This window comes from Ahaetulla prasina, chromosome 7, assembly GCF_028640845.1.
Source record: "Ahaetulla prasina isolate Xishuangbanna chromosome 7, ASM2864084v1, whole genome shotgun sequence".
Lineage (NCBI taxonomy): Eukaryota > Metazoa > Chordata > Lepidosauria > Squamata > Colubridae > Ahaetulla > Ahaetulla prasina.
The window spans coordinates 78,038,486-78,061,595 of record NC_080545.1 but is presented as its reverse complement, the minus strand read 5'-3'; the positions used below and the strand labels follow the sequence as shown (position 1 = coordinate 78,061,595).

The 23,110-nt window shown below is 43.8% G+C and overlaps 1 protein-coding gene across 1 annotated transcript in view; it reads right to left on the bottom strand.

Moving 5' to 3' along the window:
• Positions 1-22,468, bottom strand: part of TMEM178B (transmembrane protein 178B) — a 400,546-nt gene extending 378,078 nt beyond the window's left edge. The window contains exon 1 of the mRNA XM_058191239.1: positions 21,701-22,468. Within this exon, the coding sequence (XP_058047222.1) occupies positions 21,701-22,082 (382 nt within the window). The 5' untranslated portion in view covers positions 22,083-22,468. The remainder of the gene's footprint in view (positions 1-21,700) is intronic.
• Between the last annotated feature and the right edge of the window lie 642 nt (positions 22,469-23,110).

The following is a 23,110-nucleotide window of genomic DNA, read 5'->3' as shown; positions in this document are numbered from 1 at the left end:
GGTGATTCACTTAACAACAGTGGCAAGGAAGGTTGTAAAATGGGGCAAAATTCGCTTAACCAATGCGTCGACAAACGTTGGGCTCAACTGTGGTCATTAAGTTAAGGATTGGCAAAATTTAACCTTTCTTGGAGGCAATAATTAAGAAATAATCAAACAGAAAAGATATTTCTACAGCCCACTTAAGTGTTTGTGTGTGTGTGTGTGTGTATTAGGAAAGGTGAGAAAAAAGCTTGTATCCGTCTGTCTGTGGCTTTCCCCCCCACACACACACTTTTCTCAGCAATGAATATTTGGCTGTTCACCTTCAAGACACAGCTCAGGATCCATTGGTTCCCATCTCAAAGAGCTTCATTTCCTACAATATACAATCCTACATCTTGAAAAGCCTTTGGGTTGAGAACCAGTGCCCTATACTTGTACAGTATTAAATCCTATACCATGTTACACTGCTAACCTATCAACAAGTTTTCAGTCAGGATATGTTCCAAGTGGAGATACTTGGAAATTCACCTGGGATTTTCTCTATTTAATGTATACTTGTAGCTTGTTGTAAACTTGTTGCTTGTATCCTTACGATTTATATTGATTGTTTCCTAGTATGATTTGATTGCTTATTTGGACCCTATGGCTATCATTAAGTGTTGTTACCTTATGATTCTTGATGAATGTAACTTGTCCTTTTATGTACACTTGAGAGCATATGCACCAAAGACAAATTCCTTGTGTGTCCAATCACACTTGGCCAATAAAGAATTCTATTCTATTCTATTCTATTCTATTCTATTCTATTCTATTCTATTCTATTCTATTCTATTCTCTATTCTCTTCTATTTCTATTCTATATGGCCTGTGACTGAGCTATTGTCCTTCACATTATACAGCTGTTCTTATTGTATGTAGGAGACCGTTCCAAACTCTGTGGCTGGTGTAAATTGTCCAAATAAAACCTCTGAGGCAAGGAATGGAACCAGTAGGAGCCAGCAAAATAAAATAAACAGCAGTGCCTTAAAACAAAAATCAAGTTTAACAAGAACAACAAGAGCAATGTAGAAAATGTCTTATATGCAGTTTATAACTTCCAGTTTGTTTCACGACAGAAGAAAAATTTGTACATGAATCAAACCTTGAAAGACATTTTAACCCCCCATCCCCACTTTCCAATAAGGAATAGAAATCCCCTACTCTCTTGAATTAGCTAAGCATTTTTGTACATCATCTTGATGGACTGATTGATGCCTTAAATATTACAGAATAGGAATTGGGTGTCCTCGGCCATCAGTAAGGCCTAGTGTGTTTGGGACAGAATGTCGTTATCTTTCTCTCAAAAAGTATCCAATCATCTGATCCTTTTCAGCAACTGGGATAAATATGAATTCATTGTCAAGCGTCTGAATTTTGATCACATGACTGTGGGGATGCTGCTACGGCTTTAACTATGAAAAATGACGCAAGTCACTTTTTTCAGTGCGATTAACTTCAAGTGGTCACTAAATGAACTGTTGTAAGTCGGGGATCTGAAACCCAGGGTTTCTTCAGAACTGTACCATTGGCCTTTCATGCCCTGTATGCACTTGTCCAGTGATGGTTAACCTGTTTGGTTCCGAGTGCCCAAAGTGTGCACACCCGTGCGTGAATGTACCCGTGATGCCCAAACCCCCAAAATGCAATGTGAGTGGCCACTCCGTGCATGCGCCCCACCCCCCAGTGCATGAGCCCTGCCCCCCCCCATGCCACGTTTTGGCTTCCAGGTGGTGCAGGAGGCTTTCCAGACCCAAAATGGGGCATGGGGGTGGGCTCCTGCACCAACCTGCACCCTGCCGCGTATATGCGTGGCAGAGACCCAAAGACCAGCTGGACAATAGGAGGTGCACACACATGTGCGGTGGAACTGGACTGGGGCGACGGCTCGGGTGCCCGCAGAGAGGGCTCTGCATGCCACCTGTGGCATGCGTGCCATAGGTTCGCCATCATGGCACTAGTCTGCTACTTGAAAGTACATCAGGGCAGCATTTCAGCAAGAGCAGCCCTCTGATAACAGACATAGATGATCATTTTCTTTGCGAAACGTGTTTTTTTCATGTACCGGCAATGATTCTTTAGAATTGCTTTTCACAAGCACAAGCCTCAGATTACATCTTACTTACTCAAACCTGAAGAGGTTTGCAGTGAAGTGCGAAATTGCTGGATTCAGATAGAGGAGCTCTTTTCAACAGGTGGTATGAATGTCTGGGGCAAGCTGGGACTTATTTGAAATCAAGGGCGGAATGGGATAGGTAGAACTCCCATAAAATATGTGCACAACAGCTGAAACAATCGGAAAGCAGACTCCAGGCACAGCCATGAAACTCTATGCAGCAGTTATTTGACCACACACTGGGAGGCTCTTCTCATTTCCTTTACAGAAGCTGCTGGGAGGCCATCAACAAAGGAAGGAAGATGAATTCGAATGGGCTGAGCAATCATTCACAGTGCAAAATAATTCATCTTAATTTGTTAATAATGCAACATATGCAGTCTCAGTTTAAATAGAATATTCTTCTCCAGATTGAACAGTGCAATTCTTGGTGCTCTCTCTGCTTGGCTGTTTGCTTGCAGATGTTTCATTGCCCAACTAGGTAACACCATCAGAATGCTACCTAGCTGGGTAATGAAACCTCTGCAAGCAAACAAACAAGCTGAGAGGGCACCAAGAATTCCACAATCTTAGTTTTCCTCCCCCCACAACTTTAGAATCAAAGGTAATCCCGTATCACTGGTGGGTTTCAATTTTTTTCACTATCAGTTCTGTGGGCGTGGCTTGGTGGGTGTGGCAGGGGAAGGATATGTAAAATCTCCATTCCCTCTCCAATCCAGGGGAAGGATATTGCAAAATCCCCATTCCTTCCCCATTCCAGGGGAAGGTTACCGCAAAATCCCCATTTCCTCCTGATCAGCTGGGATTTAGGAGGCAGAGAATAGATGGGGGCGGGGCTAGTCAGAATTTCCACTATCGGTTCTCCAGAACTGGTCAGAACCTGCTGAAACCCACCTCTATCCCATATACTGTAGTAACTTTCCAGATATTGTAACCTGTTTTACAGATGTAAATTAGATGCAATCTTGCTATCCAAGACACAGCTAAGGAAGATATTGTCAGCATGCGTTCCTGGCCTTTGGGGGAACTCAAATCATTCTCTGTCTGTGGTTGAGTATTAAGGCAAAGGTAAAGGTTCCCCTCACACATACGTGCTAGTCGTTCCCGACTCTAGGGGGCTGTGCACATCATCGTTTCAAAGCCGAAGAGCCAGCGCTGTCCGAAGACATCCCTGTGGTCATGTGGCACGGAACACTGTTACCTTCCCACCAAAGGTGGTCCCTATTTTTCTACTTGCATTTTTTATGTGCTTTCAAACTGCTAGGTTGGCAGAAGCTGGGACAAGTAACGGGAGCTCACCCCGTTATTTATTTATTATTATTATTTATTTATTTATTATTTATTTAATCACATTTTTATACCGCCCTATCTCCCAAGGGACTCAGGGCAGTTTACAGCCTATTAAAAACACAAATACACAAATATAAATACAAAATAAAACACTAATTAAAAAACTTATTGAATAAGGCCGAATTAAAATTTATAATTAAAATAATAAAACCCCATTAAAAACTACATTAAATTAAAATCCTAGCCCAGTCCTGCGCAAATAAATAGATGTGTCTTAAGCTCGCGGCGAAAGGTTCGAAGGTCGGGAAGTTGACAGAATCCCAGGGGAAGTTCATTCCAGAGGGTGGGGGCCCCCACAGAGAAGGCCCTTCCCCTGGGTGTCGCCAGTCGGCACTGCCTGGCGGACGGCACCCTGAGGAGTCCCTCCCTGTGAGAGCGCACGGGTCGGTGGGAGGCAGTCGGTGGCAGCAGACGGTCCCGTAAGTAGCCCGGCCCTAAGCCATGGAGCGCTTTGAAGATGGTTACCAAAACCTTGAAGCGCACCCGGAAGGCCACAGGTAGCCAGTGCAGTCTGCGCAGAAGTGGTATCACATGGGAGCCACAAGGGGCTCCCTCTATCACCCGCGCAGCCGCATTCTAGACTAACTGGAGCCTCTGGGTGCTCCTCAAGGGAAGCCCCATGTAGAGAGCATTGCAGCAATCCAGGCGAGATGTCACGAGAGCATGAGTGACTGTGCATAGGGCATCCCGGTCTAGGAAGGGGCGCAACTGGCGAACCAGGCGAACCTGGTGAAAGGCTCTCCTGGAGACGGCCGTCAAATGGTCTTCAAAAGACAGCCGTCCATCCAGGAGAATGCCCAAGTTACGTACCCTTTCCATTGGAGCCAGTGACTCGCCCCCAACAGTCAGCCGTGGCTGCAGCTGACTGTACCGGGGTGCCGGCATCCACAGCCACTCTGTCTTGGAGGGATTGAGCTTGAGCCTGTTTCTCCCCATCCAGACCCGTACGGCCTCCAGACACCGGGACAGCACTTCGACAGCTTCGTTGGGGTGGCCCGGTGTGGAAAAGTACAGCTGAGTATCATCAGCGTACAGTTGATACCTCACACCGAAGCCACTGATGATCTCACCCAGCGGCTTCATATAGATGTTGAACAGGAGGGGCGAGAGAATCGACCCCTGCGGCACCCCAAAAGTGAGGTGTCTCGAGGTCGACCTCTTCCCTCCCGTCAACACCGTCTGCGACCGGTCAGAGAGATAGGAGGAGAACCACCGATAAACGGTGCCTCCCACTCCCAATCCCTCCAACCGGTGCAGGAAGATACCATAGTCGATGGTATCAAAAGCCGCTGAGAGGTCTAATAGGACCAAGGTAGGGAATAACCCCTATCCCTGGCCCTCCAGAGATCATCAACCAACGCGACCAAAGCCATCTCCGTGCTGTATCCGGGCCGGAAGCCAGACTGGAACGGGTCTAGATAAACAGTTTCATCCAGGTACTGGGGTAATTGACGTGCCACCACACTCTCTACAACCTTCGCCACAAAGCGAAGGTTGGAGACCGGATGATAATTACCTAAAACAGCTGGGTCCCGGGAAGGCTTCTTGAGGAGAGGTCTTACACGGCAGCACTAGGGATTTGAACCACTGAGCTGCTGACCTTTCGATCGACAAGTTCAGCATCTTAGCCACTGAGCCACCGCATCCCTAGTTAGGTATATATTAATATAGACCTTTGATCACCAGAATTTTTCTAATATTGATGATCAGCTTTAGCATTGTCTGAATTCTAATATTTGTAATCAGATGGCAACCAGGGAAGAAACTTCCTTGGTTCTGGCACGTCATTTATAAAATGTCTTCTAAGTTATCTTCTACTATTTTAGCATAGAAGACCTTTTGCTGTGAAGTTCACTGCGGGGCACTTTATTTACTCTACTGAATTGTACAGAATTTTGTAACGGTTGTTCCTATTGTTTTATGATATTAGTTCTGGTTTACTGTGTTTTATATTTTAATGTAAGCTGCCCTGGGCTATGCTGAAGGGAGGCATAGAATTCTTTAGACAATAAATATTTGTAGACAACCAGTTGCAGGACAAAGAACGTTCTTTATTCATGTCTAAATTGTCAGAATAAGAAATAATTTGGAGGTTAGTATGGTATAATCTAGACATTTTATTGGTCTTTTGCCCATGGCTAATTATGGCGGTGAATTAAAAAAAGAATGTAGCACATGAAGTTAAACAGTAAAGATATATAAAGAATTTGCAAAAATAGTACTCAGAGGTTGCAGTCTTAACAATATTTACGGTTCATCCCAATGATTTTGAAAATTGTTTCTTCCGAGTCAAGATTTTATCATTGAAAGTATGTCTCATTCAACCACATCATGTTCTTGGGGTTGTTAGCTATATCACAAATAAGGAGAACATTTGATGAATAAAGTCCAGAAAGAAACTCTACATAGGATTATAGATATTTTTTCTGCAATTGTAGCAAAAATGCTCACTTTATCTGAGGAACCAAAGGGTTTGGAGATGAATGCAAGAAAGGAACTTTTATTGGCATGCACTGAGTGATCACTGAGCTCCTGGCCAATCAAATACAACAACCCCCCCCCAAAAAAATTAAACAAAGTTATGATACTATATATCCCCAGAACTGTTACATAAGAATTATATACTGGTAGAAACAAATGTTAAGTCATACAATGACATTTACAACTGGAACGTATTTCCTGATAGTACTATGGATTACCTTATTATGGCAATGCCAAGACCTCTACATCAATGTCTATTAATGGAATTCTAACTTGCCTAATTACAGGTGATAACACTATCTACCATAAACAAAGGCACATTGTGTTTCTAAACCGCCTCCCTTCACCACCGCAGGGAGACGGAGCCGATACGTTGGTTCCGTCCCAGGCGCCTGATGGACCCGGATGGGTTCCGGACGGAGCTTGGGCCATTCCCTGAGGGCCTGGCTCACGGCTTGGCTGAGGAACTTGTTGCGGCCTGGGAATGGGCCGCGGCGGGGGCCTTAGACCGTGTCGTGCCTTTGCGGCCTCTGACCCGGCGCAGGGCCCAACCAGCTCCTTGGTTCTCCGAGGAGCTGAGGGGGATGAAGCGCCGGAGAAGACGCCTAGAGAGTTCCTGGAGGTCTAGCTGCTCGAAGCTGATCGGACACTAGTGAAGTCCTATACTAGGACTTACCTAGTGGCATTGAGGGAAGCGAGGCTACGCCTCCTCCCTCATTGCATCGGCAGATAACCGCCCGGCCGCCCTGTTTGGTGACTCGCTCCCTCCTTCATCAGGGGCGGGATGACCCGTTGCAGGGACGGGCTGAGGAGTTTAACGGTTATCTATACGATAAAATCGTTCAACCGGGATGGTCTGGACCAAGATTGCGGTGATGCGGGTGAGACGCCGAGGGTGGTCTTGGCGACATTATTTGGGATGAGTTTGACCCTGTGGCTCCGAGGACATGGACAGGTTGCTGGGTAGGTTGAATGCCACCACGTGTTTACTGGACCCGTGCCTCCTGGCTGGTGCTGGCCACTCGGGAGGTGACACGAGGCTGGCTCCAGGCGATTACGATCGCTTCTTTGGTGGAGGTGTCTTCCGGCCGCCTTGAAAGAGGCGGTGGTGAGGCCCTCCTCAAGAAGCCTTCCTGACCCGCTGTTTTAGGTAATTATCGTCGGTCTCCAACCCGCCGCGGCGAAGGTTGTAGAGAGTATGGTGGCATATCAGCTTCCCTTGCACCTGGATGAAACTGTCTATCTAGACCTGCTCCAGTCCGGTTTCCGACCGGTTACAGCACGGAGACGGCTCTGGTCGCGTTGGTGGATGATCTCTGGAGGGCCAGGGATAGGGGTTGTTCCTCTGCCCTGGTCCTATTAGACCTCTCAGCGGCTTTCGATACCATCGACCATGGTATCCTGCTGCGCCGGTTGGGGGGATTGGGAGTGGGAGGCACCGTTTATCGGTGGTTCTCCTCCTATCTCTCCGACCGGTCGCAGTCGGTGTTGACAGGGGGGCAGAGGTCGTCCCCGAGGCGCCTCACTTGTGGGGTGCCGCAGGGTCGATTCTCTCGCCTTCTGTTTAACATCTACATGAAACCGCTGGGTGAGATCATCAGTGGTTTCGTGTGAAGTATCAGCTGTATGCGGATGATACTCAGCTGTATTTTTCACACCGAACCACCCCAACGGTTATCAAGTGCTGTCCCGGTGTCTGGAGGCCGACGGGTCTGGATGGGGAGAAACAGGCTCAAGCTCAATCCCGCCAAGACAGAGTGGCTGTGGATGCGGCATCCCGGTACAGTCAGCTAAATCCGCGGCTGACCATCGGTGGCGAGTCATTGGCCCCGATGGAGAGGGTCCGCAACTTAGGCGCCCTCCTGGATGAACGGCTGTCTCTAGAAGAGCATTTGACGGCCGCCTCCAGGAGAGCGTACCAGGTTCGCCTGGTACGCCAGTTGCGCCTTTCTGGACCGGGATGCCCTATCCACGGTTACTCACGCACTCGTGACGCCTCGCCTGGATTACTGCAATGCTCTCTACATGGGGCTCCCTTGAGGGGCATCCGGAGGCTACAGTTAGTCCAGAATGCAGCTGCGCTGGTGATAGATGGAGCCCTCGTGGCTCCCATATGACACCTATCCTGCGCAGACTGCACTGGCTTCCTGTGGCCTTCGGGTGCGCTTCAAGGTTTTGGTGACCACCTTTAAAGCGCCCATGGCATTGGGCCGGGTTATTTACGGGACCGCCTACTGCGACCGAATACCTCCCACCGTCCGTGCGCTCTCACAGAGAGGGTCTCCTCAGGGTGCCGTCAGCGAGGCAATGTCGTCTGGCGGCGCCCAGGAAGGGCCTTCTGTGGGGGCTCCCACCCTCTGGAACGATCTACCCCGGACTTCGTCAGCTTTGGGACCTTGGACCTTCCGCGGGCTTAAAACATACTTATTTAATTGTGCAGGACTGAGCTAGATTTTAAATTTTGGGTTTTAAATTGGGTTTTATTTCTATTTTTAATTGGACGGGCTTTAGAATAAGTTTTTTAAATGTTTTATATTGTATTTATATTCTATTTATCTGTTTTTAGTGCCTGTAAACCGCCCTGAGTCCCTTGGGAGATAGGGCGGTATATAAATATGATTAAATAAAATAAATAATAAATAAATAATAAATAAATAAACTTCATATAAACACGTCATTTATAAAATGTCTTCTAAGTTATCTTCTACTATTTTAGCATAGAAGACCTTTTGCTGTGAAGTTCACTGCGGGGCACTTTATTTACTCTACTGAATTGTACAGAATTTTGTAACGGTTGTTCCTATTGTTTTATGATATTAGTTCTGGTTTACTGTGTTTTATATTTTAATGTAAGCTGCCCTGGGCTATGCTGAAGGGAGGCATAGAATTCTTTAGACAATAAATATTTGTAGACAACCAGTTGCAGGACAAAGAACGATCTTTATTCATGTCTAAATTGTCAGAATAAGAAATAATTTGGAGGTTAGTATGGTATAATCTAGACATTTTATTGGTCTTTTGCCCATGGCTAATTATGGCGGTGAATTAAAAAAAGAATGTAGCACATGAAGTTAAACAGTAAAGATATATAAAGAATTTGCAAAAATAGTACTCAGAGGTTGCAGTCTTAACAATATTTACGGTATATAGCGGTTCATCCCAATGATTTTGAAAATTGTTTCTTCCGAGTCAAGATTTTATCATTGAAAGTATGTCTCATTCAACCACATCATGTTCTTGGGGTTGTTAGCTATATCACAAATAAGGAGAACATTTGATGAATAAAGTCCAGAAAGAAACTCTACATAGGATTATAGATATTTTTTCTGCAATTGTAGCAAAAATGCTCACTTTATCTGAGGAACCAAAGGGTTTGGAGATCAATGCAAGAAAGGAACTTTTATTGGCATGCACTGAGTGATCACTGAGCTCCTGGCCAATCAAATACAACAACCCCCCCCCAAAAAAAAATTAAACAAAGTTATGATACTATATATCCCCAGAACTGTTACATAAGAATTATATACTGGTAGAAACAAATGTTAAGTCATACAATGACATTTACAACTGGAACGTATTTCCTGATAGTACTATGGATTACCTTATTATGGCAATGCCAAGACCTCTACATCAATGTCTATTAATGGAATTCTAACTTGCCTAATTACAGGTGATAACACTATCTACCATAAACAAAGGCACATTGTGTTTCTAAACCGCCTCCCTTCATGTCAAAGAAAAGATACTCTCTCTCGCTCTCTCCCCCACTCCCTCCCACCCTCCTCTATTTTATTTTATTTTATTTTATTAATCGATTTGTATACCGCCCTATCTCCCGAAGGCCTCAGGGCGGTTAACAGGCACATAAAAACACATAAATACAGAGTAAAAACAAATTTAAAAACTTATTCTAAAAGCCGAATATTTAAAACAATATAAAAATAAAACCCATTTAAAACCCATAAATTTAAAAACTAATTCAGTCCTGCGCAAATAAATAAGTGTGTTTTAAGCTCGCGGAAGGTCCGGAGGTCGGGAAGTTGCCGAAGTCCTGGGGGCAGTTCATTCCAGAGGGTGGGAGCCCCCACAGAGAAGGCCCTCCCCCTGGGCGTCGCCAGACGACATTGCCTCGCTGACGGCACCCTGAGGAGTCCCTCTCTGTGAGAGCGCACGGGTCGGTGAGAGGTATTCGGTAGCAGTAGGCGGTCCCGTAAGTAACCCGGCCCTATGCCATGGGCGCTTTGAAGGTGGTTACCAAAACCTTGAAGCGCACCGGAAGGCCACAGGTAGCCAGTGCAGTCTGCGCGGGATAGGTGTCATGCGGGAGCCATGAGGGCTCCCTCTATCACCCAGCTGCCGCATTCTGGACTAACTGCAGCCTCCGGATGCCCTTCAAGGTTTTGGTGACCACCTTTAAAGCGCTCCATGGCATTGGGCGGGTTATTTACGGGACCGCCTACTGCGACCGAATACCTCCCACCGTCCCGTGCGCTCTCACAGAGAGGGTCTCCTCAGGGTGCCGTCAGCGAGGCAATGTCGTCTGGCGACGCCCAGGGGAAGGGCCTTCTCTGGGGGCTCCCACCCTCTGGAACGATCTACCCCCCGGACTTCGTCAGCTTTCGGACCTTGGACCTTCCGCGGGCTTAAAACATACTTATTTAATTGTGCAGGACTGAGCTAGATTTTAAATTTTGGGTTTTAAATTGGGTTTTATTTTATTTTATTTTATTTTATTTTATTTTATTTTATTTTATTTTATTTTATTTTATTTTATTTTATTTTATTTTATTTTATTTTATTAATCGTATTTGTATACCGCCCTATCTCCCGAAGGACTCAGGGCGGTTAACAGGCACATAAAACACATAAATACAGAGTAAAACAAATTTAAAACTTATTCTAAAAGCCGAATATTTAAAACAATATAAAAATAAATAAACTTCATATAAACACGTCATTTATAAAATGTCTTCTAAGTTATCTTCTACTATTTTAGCATAGAAGACCTTTTGCTGTGAAGTTCATCATGGGCACTTTATTTACTCTACTGAATTGTACAGAATTTTGTAACGGTTGTTCCTATTGTTTTATGATATTAGTTCTGGTTTACTGTGTTTTATATTTTAATGTAAGCTGCCCTGGGCTATGCTGAAGGAGGCATAGAATTCTTTAGACAATAAATATTTGTAGACAACCAGTTGCAGGACAAAGAACGATCTTTATTCATGTCTAAATTGTCAGAATAAGAAATAATTTGGAGGTTAGTATGGTATAATCTAGACATTTTATTGGTCTTTTGCCCATGGCTAATTATGGCGGTGAATTAAAAAGAATGTAGCACATGAAGTTAAACAGTAAAGATATATAAAGAATTTGCAAAAATAGTACTCAGAGGTTGCAGTCTTAACAATATTTACGGTATATAGCGGTTCATCCCAATGATTTTGAAAATTGTTTCTTCCGAGTCAAGATTTTATCATTGAAAGTATGTCTCATTCAACCACATCATGTTCTTGGGGTTGTTAGCTATATCACAAATAAGGAGAACATTTGATGAATAAAGTCCAGAAAGAAACTCTACATAGGATTATAGATATTTTTTCTGCAATTGTAGCAAAAATGCTCACTTTATCTGAGGAACCAAAGGGTTTGGAGATCAATGCAAGAAAGGAACTTTTATTGGCATGCACTGAGTGATCACTGAGCTCCTGGCCAATCAAATACAACAACCCCCCCCCAAAAAAAAATTAAACAAAGTTATGATACTATATATCCCCAGAACTGTTACATAAGAATTATATACTGGTAGAAACAAATGTTAAGTCATACAATGACATTTACAACTGGAACGTATTTCCTGATAGTACTATGGATTACCTTATTATGGCAATGCCAAGACCTCTACATCAATGTCTATTAATGGAATTCTAACTTGCCTAATTACAGGTGATAACACTATCTACCATAAACAAAGGCACATTGTGTTTCTAAACCGCCTCCCTTCACGTCAAAGAAAAGATACTCTCTCTCGCTCTCTCCCCCACTCCCTCCCACCCTCCCTCTATTTTATTTTATTTTTATTTTATTAATCGTATTTGTATACCGCCCTATCTCCCGAAGGACTCAGGGCGGTTAACAGGCACATAAAAACACATAAATACAGAGTAAAAACAAATTTAAAAACTTATTCTAAAAGCCGAATATTTAAAACAATATAAAAATAAAACCCATTTAAAACCCATAAATTTAAAAACTAATTCAGTCCTGCGCAAATAAATAAGTGTGTTTTAAGCTCGCGGCGGAAGGTCCGGAGGTCCGGAAGTTGACGAAGTCCTGGGGGTAGTTCATTCCAGAGGGTGGGAGCCCCCACAGAGAAGGCCCTTCCCCTGGGCGTCGCCAGACGACATTGCCTCGCTGACGGCACCCTGAGGAGTCCCTCTCTGTGAGAGCGCACGGGTCGGTGAGAGGTATTCGGTAGCAGTAGGCGGTCCCGTAAGTAACCCGGCCCTATGCCATGGAGCGCTTTGAAGGTGGTTACCAAAACCTTGAAGCGCACCCGGAAGGCCACAGGTAGCCAGTGCAGTCTGCGCAGGATAGGTGTCATGCGGGAGCCATGAGGGGCTCCCTCTATCACCCGCGCTGCCGCATTCTGGACTAACTGCAGCCTCCGGATGCCCTTCAAGGGGAGCCCCATGTAGAGAGCATTGCAGTAATCCTCTCCCTCTCCCTCTCTCTCCCTCCCTCCCTCCCTCTCTCTCTCCAAGTTCATCAGATGGCTTTCGTTTATCTGTGCCCTTGAATTTCTATGACTTCTCTCATGCTTATGCCATGTACAGGCTATCATACATGACAACCCTCGGCATTAGATACCAAAGACAGACACCAAAGAAGGTTGCAAAAACTGTCAGACTGAAGAGATGGCATGGGACATATTCAGGGTGTCAAGAACTGCAGCTCCAAGCAACATCATAAGAAAGAGCAATCAGACTCTTCAGTTGTAAAGATCAAAAATATGAAAAGAACTCCAAATTAGTTGATACGATTTGACAACACAAGAAATGTATCTCTCAAAAGATATCCAGGGGTAATACTCTGAATATCTATTTGGACCAAAAGTCCCTGAATTCTCCAGCAAGGAGGAACAAGTTGGAAGTGTCAGACATCATTGGAACAAGTTATCTATTTTAAACTGTTCAAACTCCTGCAATTATAAACACTGGTATATGGATGTATCCATAAAACCATCAGGAGTCAAACTTGACTTAAGGGAGACTTTACATTTTACTTCTGGACACAATTTAAGATGTAGTCAGTCAAACTACAGTCTGAACTAAGCGTACTAAAACAAACTTATCTGCTATAATGTCCTACCTGTCAACTTCAGCTTCAACCGCAATAATACACGAGCACACAATAGAAACAAACTTAAGGTAAACTGCTACAAACTCGATTGCAAAATATACGACTTCAGCAACAGAGTGATCAATGCCTGGAATGCACTACCGGACTCTGTTGTTGCATCCCCAAACCTCCATAACTTTAACCTTAGACTGTCTACTGTTGACCTCACCCCATTCCTAAGAGGTTTGTAAGGGGCGTGCATAAGCGCACCAATGTGCCTACTGTCCCTGTCCTATTGTCCCCATTTATCTGTATCCATTTCCTGTGTTCATATCCATGTTTATACTTATACCTGTTATCTCATACATGTTTGACAAACTACATAAATAAAAATAAATAAACAAAAACTGGAACAACTGGGGTAACAAGGATGATCAGGGACTAGAAGCGAAGTCTTCTTACAAGAATCTGGAAATCCTTGAGAAGTTTGAGTGTGACTGTGATGAACCCTTCAAAAACGTGAAAAGATGCCACAGAAAAGGTCAACACCTTCTCTGTCTCTGTCATTTGAAAGGTCAGAACACAAAATAATGGGTTTGATTTACAGACAGGTGTTATGGGGCATCCTCTGGGCAATAATATCACTTCAATATTGGAATGAATTCCCCAGAGAAGTGATAGGCTTCTCTTCATTGTTATGTGTTCAAGTGAAATATACAAAAGCCCCCATTTTGACCCTATCCATATACCTCACTTTCTCTTTCTACTACCCTTAAGCTTCCCATAGTCCACCATCTGCTTCTTTCTCTTGATTATCAAAGCAGTATTTATCTGCGCATTTCAAATTGTGAAGTGTTTGGTCTCTCATTCTGATTCCTTTCATCTCTTCCAGTCTGGCCACTCTTATAATACAGTATATCTGTTGTAAATTAAACAGAGATGTCTATAGAGAATCTCAATCATCCAGGTCACGGTTGTCCCTTTCAAGGAAAAACAAAGGAAGTTCCAGTTACCTTTCGAAAAGCACCTGAGGGACAAGTTACAACAGAGCCGGTTAAACAAAGTCCAGTTGCCTTTTGAAAAGCGCCTTTGGGACAAGAGCCAGTTTGGCCTTGTCTTGGTCAAGGCATCAGGCTAGAAATTAGGAAACTGGGAGTTCTAGTACTGCCTTAGGTAAGAAGTTGTTTGGGTAACCTACGGCCAGTCACACTCTCTCAGCGGTAGGAAGAAGGCAGCTGTCATCCTTACCAGGTAGACCAGGCAGGAAACGCAACTACCGTATTTTTCAGAGTATAAGACGCACCTTTTTCCCACCTAAAACAGGTTAAAATTTGGGTGCGTCTTATATACCGAATGTAGCCCCTCCCACCCTCTGGCCCCCACCCTTTGGCCTCTGCCTCCCAGCAATTTACCTCCTTGCAGCAAGCAACAAGAAGAAACTGAAGCCCTTTTCAGCTTCAGCACAGCCTAATTAGCACAAGTTGATTGTCCCCCGACTCTCAGCTGTTTCAGGCTGCAGGGATTGCCATTGCCTATTGCTGCGCGGGCCTCTGCTGCTTGCTACAAGGAGGTAAATTGCTGGGAGCAGATATTTTTTTCTTGTGCTAATCAAGCTGTGCTGAAAATGAAAATGAAAGTAAAGTAGGCTATTTGCTGTTTGCTGCAAGGAGGCAAAATTGCTGGGAGACAGAGGCAGATTTCTTTTTCTTGTTTTCCTCACCAAAAAAGGTAGGTGTGTCTTATACTCTGAAAAATACGGTAATTCCAGATAATTCTGTATGGTTGTAAAACTACATTAACAGAATCTTACAAGTCTGAAAGCCCAGTTCTCCTGCCATCTCTTTCATAGCCCAAAAAACCTAGAGAGAGTTCCTTTTGAGGCTCTTGCCCTGCCCGCTATCCAGCTACAGACTAAGCTCTCACTGTTCTGACCATTCCCTAGGCAGCATCTCTTCACCCTGTTTCTCAAGGTCTTTCCCACATACCATTACAAAGGCAATGGCAAACCACTTCTGAAGTCTTGTCAAGAAAACTGCAGGGAGTTGTCCAGGCAGTTTCCAGGAATCTTGAAAGCAAGAAGAAAAATTAAACAGATATGGCGACACATGCATCCTTGTCTCGCTCTCTTTTCTATCGTCAGCTACATGGTTGTTCCAAATTCATTACTTAAGAATAGTTGTTTAATTCATTGTAAAAGCACCTCAGAAGAATAATCAGGGCATTTGACACACCCATTAAACCTTAATGTAGACAAGACTTGGACTTGTAAAAAAGTTAAAGCATTTTGGATTAAAGTATGGTGGATTATGCAGAATATTTTGAAAAAGAAGATTAAGTTTACTCCACAGTTCTTTTTACTAGGAATAATTATGGACTGTACAGTTATAGAGACTAAATTGATTTTGAACTTAATAACAGCCGCAAGACTTTTGATTGCTCAATATTGGAAGAAAGAAGAATTACCTACAATTGAAGAATGGACACTTAAAGTATCAAATCTGGCAGAAATGGCAAAAATCTCTGCTTATTTGAAAGACTATACACAAGAAAAATATATTTTAGAATGGAAAATGTGGATTGATTATATTCAGAATAAGTATCAGATAAAAAAATATCGAATAGCATATGAGTAAATTTAGGAAATATTTTGTATTAGATATATTTCTGAAGGAGAGGGGAATTGAGAGTGTGATTAAGTGTGGAGACTAGAGATTATAATTTAGGAATTATTTTAGATTATGATTGTTAGTTTTGATACCCTGCATTTTGTTCTGGGAAGTCGGGGTGGGGGCGGGGGTATGGGGAGGGAATTGGGGGTTGAGGCTAGAGAGGGAGTGGTGGTGAAGGTGCAGGGATTATTGAAGATGTATAAATATAATTAATGTAGGGTCGGGTCTGCCCAGTTACCATTTTAGAACGGTGGGGAGGAGAAAAGAGAGTAGGAGGTAGGAAAGAGGAGAAGAGGAAGGAAGAGGGGTAGAAGAGGGAGAAGGAAGGTGTAGGGTGGAGGGAGGAGAGGATGTAGATAAGAGAAGGAGAGGAAGGTTTGGATAGTAAAAGAAGGTAGAAGAGGGGAGTGTTAAAAAGGGGGGTGGTGACTGGGCAGGCCCGACTAAATGTATATAACTGTACATTGAATGAATTGTTTGACATGATTGTAAAAATAAAACTTTTTTACTAAAGACTTGCTTTAGAGCTAAGTAGGACATGAGAATATCTGTTGGATCATTTGGGATTCAACGATGATTTCTTAAAGAATTATCTTCTTTTGGCCTCTTTTAAGATGTTAGACCAGTGATGGCTAACCTTTTTGCCATCACGTGCCAAAAACAGGGGGCGCACAGGGGGGGGGGTCATGCGTGCCCATGCCCATAATTCAACATGCACCCCTGCGCATGCGCACATGACCCACCCACGCTCCCCCAGTTTTTGGCATGCGATGGCACGATACACCTAGTAGGCCCATTTTTCACTCTCCCCAGGTTCCAGAGACTTCCTAGGAGTCCGGGGAGGGCGAAAACGGTCTTCCCCATCCCCCCAACCCCCAGAGGCCCTCTGGAGGCCAGAAACAGCCTGTTTCCTGACTTCCAGTGGGCCTGGAAGGACCAAAAATCAGCTGGCCAGTGTGTGCATGTGTGCTACAGCTGAGGTAGGGCAACACTTGCATGCCCACCGATATGGCTCTGTGTGCCACCTGTGGTATATGTGCCATAGGTTCACCATCACGGTGTTAGGCTAAGAACTTGGCTAAAGCTTCCCAGTACATGATATGGCAAAGTCTAAACTGAATATTTATTGTGACATCTGAATAGAAGTGGGTTTTTTTTCCAACAATACATTTGCATCTAACATAAAGCTAGGGCCTACTTATATCCTCTTGAATTTAATTCTACACCTCTTCCCACACTTCCCACAGAATAATGGAATATTTGCCTTATGTTTTCCACATTCAGTTCTGCGACAATTGCCTGGTTTGCATTATTGTGGTTCCTGCACTGGGAAACTCTAGCCCCCAATCTGTAGCTAACAATTCCCCTCTCTCAGAGATATTATTCACCCCCTAAATCAATTTACTCTGTGCAGCTCAAGTATAAAAGATTGGCAAGGATCAAATATAAGGGTGATCAGCTAAACCTCTGCTGGTACTTGTTATCCCATTAAGAACTCATACTAAATTCAAATAACTAGCTTAGATTGTGATGGAGCACATACACAAAGTTCAGTCAATAATGATTTCAAGTTCAAAACAAAATGTGTAAGTTTTTTTTATCTTGTTACAGCAGTCATTTCAAGACTACAGTAGATGTAATAACTATTTGCAATGGAGAAAAGTGTTTATGAGTTGGCATGTATGAGGAGTTACTACCTGCTGTCTCTCAAAACTGTCGGGAAAGTACTATAGTATGTTAAGTATCCAATTCTGATTATCCTACCACAGTAAACAAACACAAAATATTAGAATTTCCCCCAATTAGGAAAATTTAGCGGCACTATTAATTTTCTTCCCCTTTCCTATAGTTGCAGCAGTTTTACACAAAATGACATAAATTAGATTCTACCGATTTACAGTACAAAACTGCTTTGTATCTGTTTTGTTTTGTTTTTTTCAAAATGAAACCAATTATAGCAAGTTAAGCAAAAACATTTCCCCTGCCAGTTTTCTAAACTAAAACAGTATATTTTCTTAGTTGGGTTCCTTTAGTATCCTTTGGGCATCTGTGGTACCTAATCTAGGTATGGTTTGCTTTTTTTTATTGGATCCTTGAAATTTATTAAATGGAACCCAGGGATGACATGCTGAGATAGTGAAACTGAAACCACAGTGGAAAGTCAAAGTGGAATGAAACTATGCATATTGGGATAGTGGAAAAATTAGCATTCCTGAACATATACCGTATTTTTTGGAGTATAAGATGCATATTTCCCCCCCCCCCAAAAGGGGATGAAAATTTGGGTGCGTCTTATACACCAAATGTAGGCCCGCCCACCCATTGGCCCCCACCCTTTGGCCTCTGCCTCCCAGCAATTTACCTACTTGCAGCAAGCAGCAAGAAGAAACAGCCCATTTTAGCTTCAGCACAACCTAATTAGCACAAGTTGCTTGCTGGATCGGCCTCCAGCTGTTTTGTGCAGGCCTCTGCCACCTGCTGCAAGGAGGTAAATTGCTGGGAACAGATTTTTTTTTCTAGTGCTAATCAAGCTATGCTGAAAACGAAAATGAAAGTAAAGTAGGCTATTTGCTGTTTGCTGCAAGGAGGCAAAATTGCTGGGAGGCAGAGGCAGATTTCTTTTTCTTGTTTTCCTCACCGTAAAAGGTAGGTGTGTCTTATAGTCTGGAGCGTCTTATACTCCAGAAAATATGGTACTTCACAAAGAATTTTCCCCATTTCCATAAATTATGGATTTCCTACTATTACATGCTTCAACCACACAAGGTGATAGGTCAGTAAAGCCACCTAATATCCATGCAGGAGGTTTTAAAGAAGTCCAATATGAAGTTATGTAAGAAAATAGATTACTTGTCCCTAAATTCATTTTAGGCTTTGTTCAACATATAATAAAACAGGGCTCTCCAACCTTGGTCCCTTTAAGACTTATGGATTTCAACTCCCAGAGTCCCTCAGCCAGTAAAGCTGGCTGAGGAACTCTGGGAGTTGAAATCCACAAGTCTTAAAGGGACCAAGGTTGGAGAGCCCTGTAATAAATAATGTAACTGAATATGAATCTTGACAATGACTTCTCCATTAAAGCCATAAAAATGTTGAATCTAAATCTAGCTTCTACACAATATATTTCTCCTCATATAAAAACCCATTAAATAGGCACAGTGATCTTGGGCAATATACTATTTTTCAACTTCCATTTCTTAGCAATTAATATTAAATTATCCAATAGGAGAATACTGTAGCTCAGGGCTGAACTGGAGTCTTTAGTGCTCTCTAAGCTTGCAGACATATGACGAAAGTATTACCTAGTATTGTAATAAAATGCCTGCAAGCATACAACCAAGCTCAGATAGCTCCAAGGATTCCCCGTTAAGTTAACCAGATCTGATTCAACAACCATAATCCAATATAAACAACGAAGCACTCACCAAATTAAAAGTAGTATTAACTGGTAAGTAGCAACTCCAAGGGAAAAAGAGATTCATAAAACTGGCTTTAGCTATTCATCATTTCAAACCTTTCCAATTGAGTATCTAAATTTTCCTTGTTTCACACTAACTCTATGATGTTTAATCATGGTTTATTATTCCATCTTAATGGCCAGGCCCTTTTTACAACTTGGGTTTCCTAATGGGCAATTGAGCCAGATAAATGCTTTTTTTACATGAAGCTACCTAAGAAATATATTCTTGAGTTGAAATTCTCATTTTCCCCATTGATATGGACTGCAAAGCTTCTGTCAATATTTAAGCATGGTTTAAAACAAGGATGTCAAACTCAAGACCCAGGGGCTGGATTCGGCCCACAGGGTGCTTAGATCTGGCCCACTGGGCCTCTCTGCAAACAGCGAGGTGCTGAGATCTGGCCCACAGTGTCTCTACCAGCGAAAACGGAGCTTAGGAGGGCTGCATGCAGCCCTCCCAAGCTCCGTTTTCTCTGGCAGGGGTTTGCAGGAGGCCATCACAGCTGAAAGCGGAGCTTGCGAGGGCTGCGAATGACCCTCCCGAGCTCTGTTTTTGCTGGTAGAGGGTTGCAGGAGACCATCGCAGCCAAAAATGGAGCTCGGGAGCCGGTTTTCGCCGGTAGAGTGCTTGGGCCGCCGCAGGCGCCCCCGCCACGAGTGATGTTGAACTGGCCATGCCCAGCCTGGCCACACCCACCCCAGCCCCCCAAGGTCAAACACAACCTTGATGTAGCCCTCAATGAAATTGAGTTTGACACCCCTGGTTTAAAAGCATCAGACTACTGTTACCTGTATTATTTATTTTGTCAAAGAAGAAATTAGCCCGAGATATATCCCCAAAGCTCCTTTTGGTGCGATTGTAATAAATTCAGGGTCTAACCTGGAAGAATCCTTGATTTCCCTGTTGAGCCAGCCAGCCATGGTGCCAACTGTGACAACAGCTTTTGATTATGGACAGTCGCCCATTACAAAATGGAACAGAGCCAAGAATACATTTCATGAAGTCACCAAACAGCTGCTAGTCCATCACACCGCCTGGCTATTAAACCTCAAGGTTGTATCTGAACTCCTAATGAAAAGGCAACACGATTTTGACTGGATTGCATTTTTTTTTTTTGGTAAGGATATTTAATCTCATGCATCAAACTTTGAAATCCTCATCTAAAATAAATGGAAACAATAATATATCCACACAAGTATGCTTGGAATCTATACCAAAGAAGAAACAAAAAATTAAAAAAAAAGAGTGGTGTAACTGCTTAAGGTTTCTATAACAGAACCCCTACAAAGTGATCCTTTTAATATATTTGACTAGAGAGTATTTTTCTGTAGCACAGCAATAAAAAATTAAAATGTAGCAAGGAATCATTCAAGAGCACTCCATCTGCAACTTTCATCCAGATAATTCATCCAACATAATTAAGAATTGTCTATACTTTGCCTGTTCTAAAAAAGAAAAAGGAAATAATACAGACAAATACGCTGACCATCATTTTTAGCCAAATACTTTATGGGGGGGAGGAAAGAATAATACATGGCTGCTTTTGATCAAGAGAGAATGGCTCTTTGGGAGGGGGATGAAATTATTCCATCTCAGAGTTTCCTTAATGCATTAATATTATTTCTTCCAACAGAAATTCAGGGTCCATTTTTAAATAACCTGTAACCACTAAACTCTTCCATTTCTCCTTTTTTATTCTTTTTAAAAGAGCTATGAATCTTAAGTTAGAAACAATCTAGCCTTCTGATAGGCGATGTTGGATTCTGTGAATTTTCTGCTCCACTTTGGGTTTTAAAACAGCTCATCAAACCACAGTAGTGGGTAACCTGATAAAACCGACATGGCATTCACAGCATTTCTCATCTCTGGATTTTGTAAAACAGAACTGCCTCACCTCTGATTGTTAAGGCTATGGGATAATCTGGTAAATGGGTTTTGGGCACTATAACCTTTTTGGAGCCAACCAATTCCTATAATCCATCACCCTGCACAGGAAATGGCTTTCACTTCCTATAATGTCTACCCAGCTTTTTCCATCTTGGCTAAGGGTGACAGGAACCGATGTCCAAACCTTCTGAAGGGCACCAGGTCAGGAGTAGCAGCTTTTCTATGGCTTCACCATAGCTATTTAATTGGAATTCATTGGCCCACTGCATTCAATAGGAGTTACTTCCAAGGCAATACATTTAAGAGAATCCCATGATCCTATTGCACAGTAGGAAGTAGCTCAACCAAGGTAAGCTTTAAAAGGAAGCTCCTACCTTTAGCAATGAGTTCCTCCACATCTTGGTCAAATCCCAGCCGATGGCACTTCCTCCAAAGTCCCATGTTGGTAGAATTATATTGCCTGTTGCACTCATCAACGGCACTCATGGCAAAGAGTTGCCTCTTGTTTCTTGCCAAGAGAAGTTTCCCTTCCCAATGGTCCAGCTTTGACCTACTGGCCCGGAGGGGCAGGTTATTGTTAGAGTTATAAATGAAGCCAGGATCATTCCGCCGCGTGGTGAAGGTTTTGCATCGTTCCCGATGTTTCCTGGCATCAGTTTCATACCAGTGGTCAGAGCAGATGGCCACGGCTAGCATGCCCAGAGCACACAGAGCTAAAGAAAGGCCAGCATAAAGTAGCAATCTTCCAGCAGCCATACCTTAGCTTCACAGAAATACCATGGGCATCTTCACATACAGAGAAAGCCCAGCTCCAGGGCAGGTATCAGAGGGCACCAATTGCTATCAGCAATTACACAGAAGTGAAGGCAAAGTCATCAGTCACAGATTTGAGGGGATGGAGGGGCGCGAAGGGGAGACTTCGGTCCAGAAATAAACAACCTTGGCTGTTCATTCACTCCTGGAGTAAGAGGGTTGTCAAGGGTGGGGGAAGAAAAGGCTCCACTTCAAATCAACAAGGTGCCCAACAAGGCAAGGGTAAGTGATAAAGAAGTGTGCCCTTTCCGTGGCTGGGCATTGGGGATCAGTCCATTTGTGCGAATTCTTCAAAATGTTCCATGTTTGGAACCACCAGATCAGCAACCGAGCTCTCCTTCTTGTTCAAGCGGTTAAGGAATCTCGGTTTCCCGGAGCACAAGGTCTTGGAAATCAAGGTCCAAGCAGCAAATGAAAGAAAGGCCTTTAACAACCTCCAGGCAGCCAACGGTTTAGCTCCAGTCCTTGGAAGAGGATGCGGTGGAAAAGGTAATCGTCTGTTCCCACCCCTTTCTTTCTTTCTTTCTCTTTCTCCCTCTCTGTCTCTCTTTCTCTTTTCAATCCGAAATATTATTTTTGCAAGAATCCCGATAATGGTTGGTAATGGTGGCTCGCTTGCCAGGATGCCCGGCAAGAAGCAAGCGGCGGGGGAGGGGGGGAGCCGCCAAGGGTCGACCGCAACGAGAGGCTCAGGAACACACCCACACCGATACCCCCTTCCTACCTCCTCCTGCCCCCCGCGACCCTAACGCGGGGATCCACTCGGTCCGCAGGCTTCTCGCCCGCCGAGCCCCGAGCCTTTGGAGCCACGCAGGGACATCTTGGTTGCCTTCCCGAGTCCCTGCCGCCGCCGCCGCCGCCACTCTGCCTGGACCAGTTCAAGGCGCCCCGGCGGCTTGACTTCGCCTCTTGGCCAAGGAGGAAAGCGACGCCAGGGAAGAGTAGCCGCCGGATGACAGGTGATGGGGTTG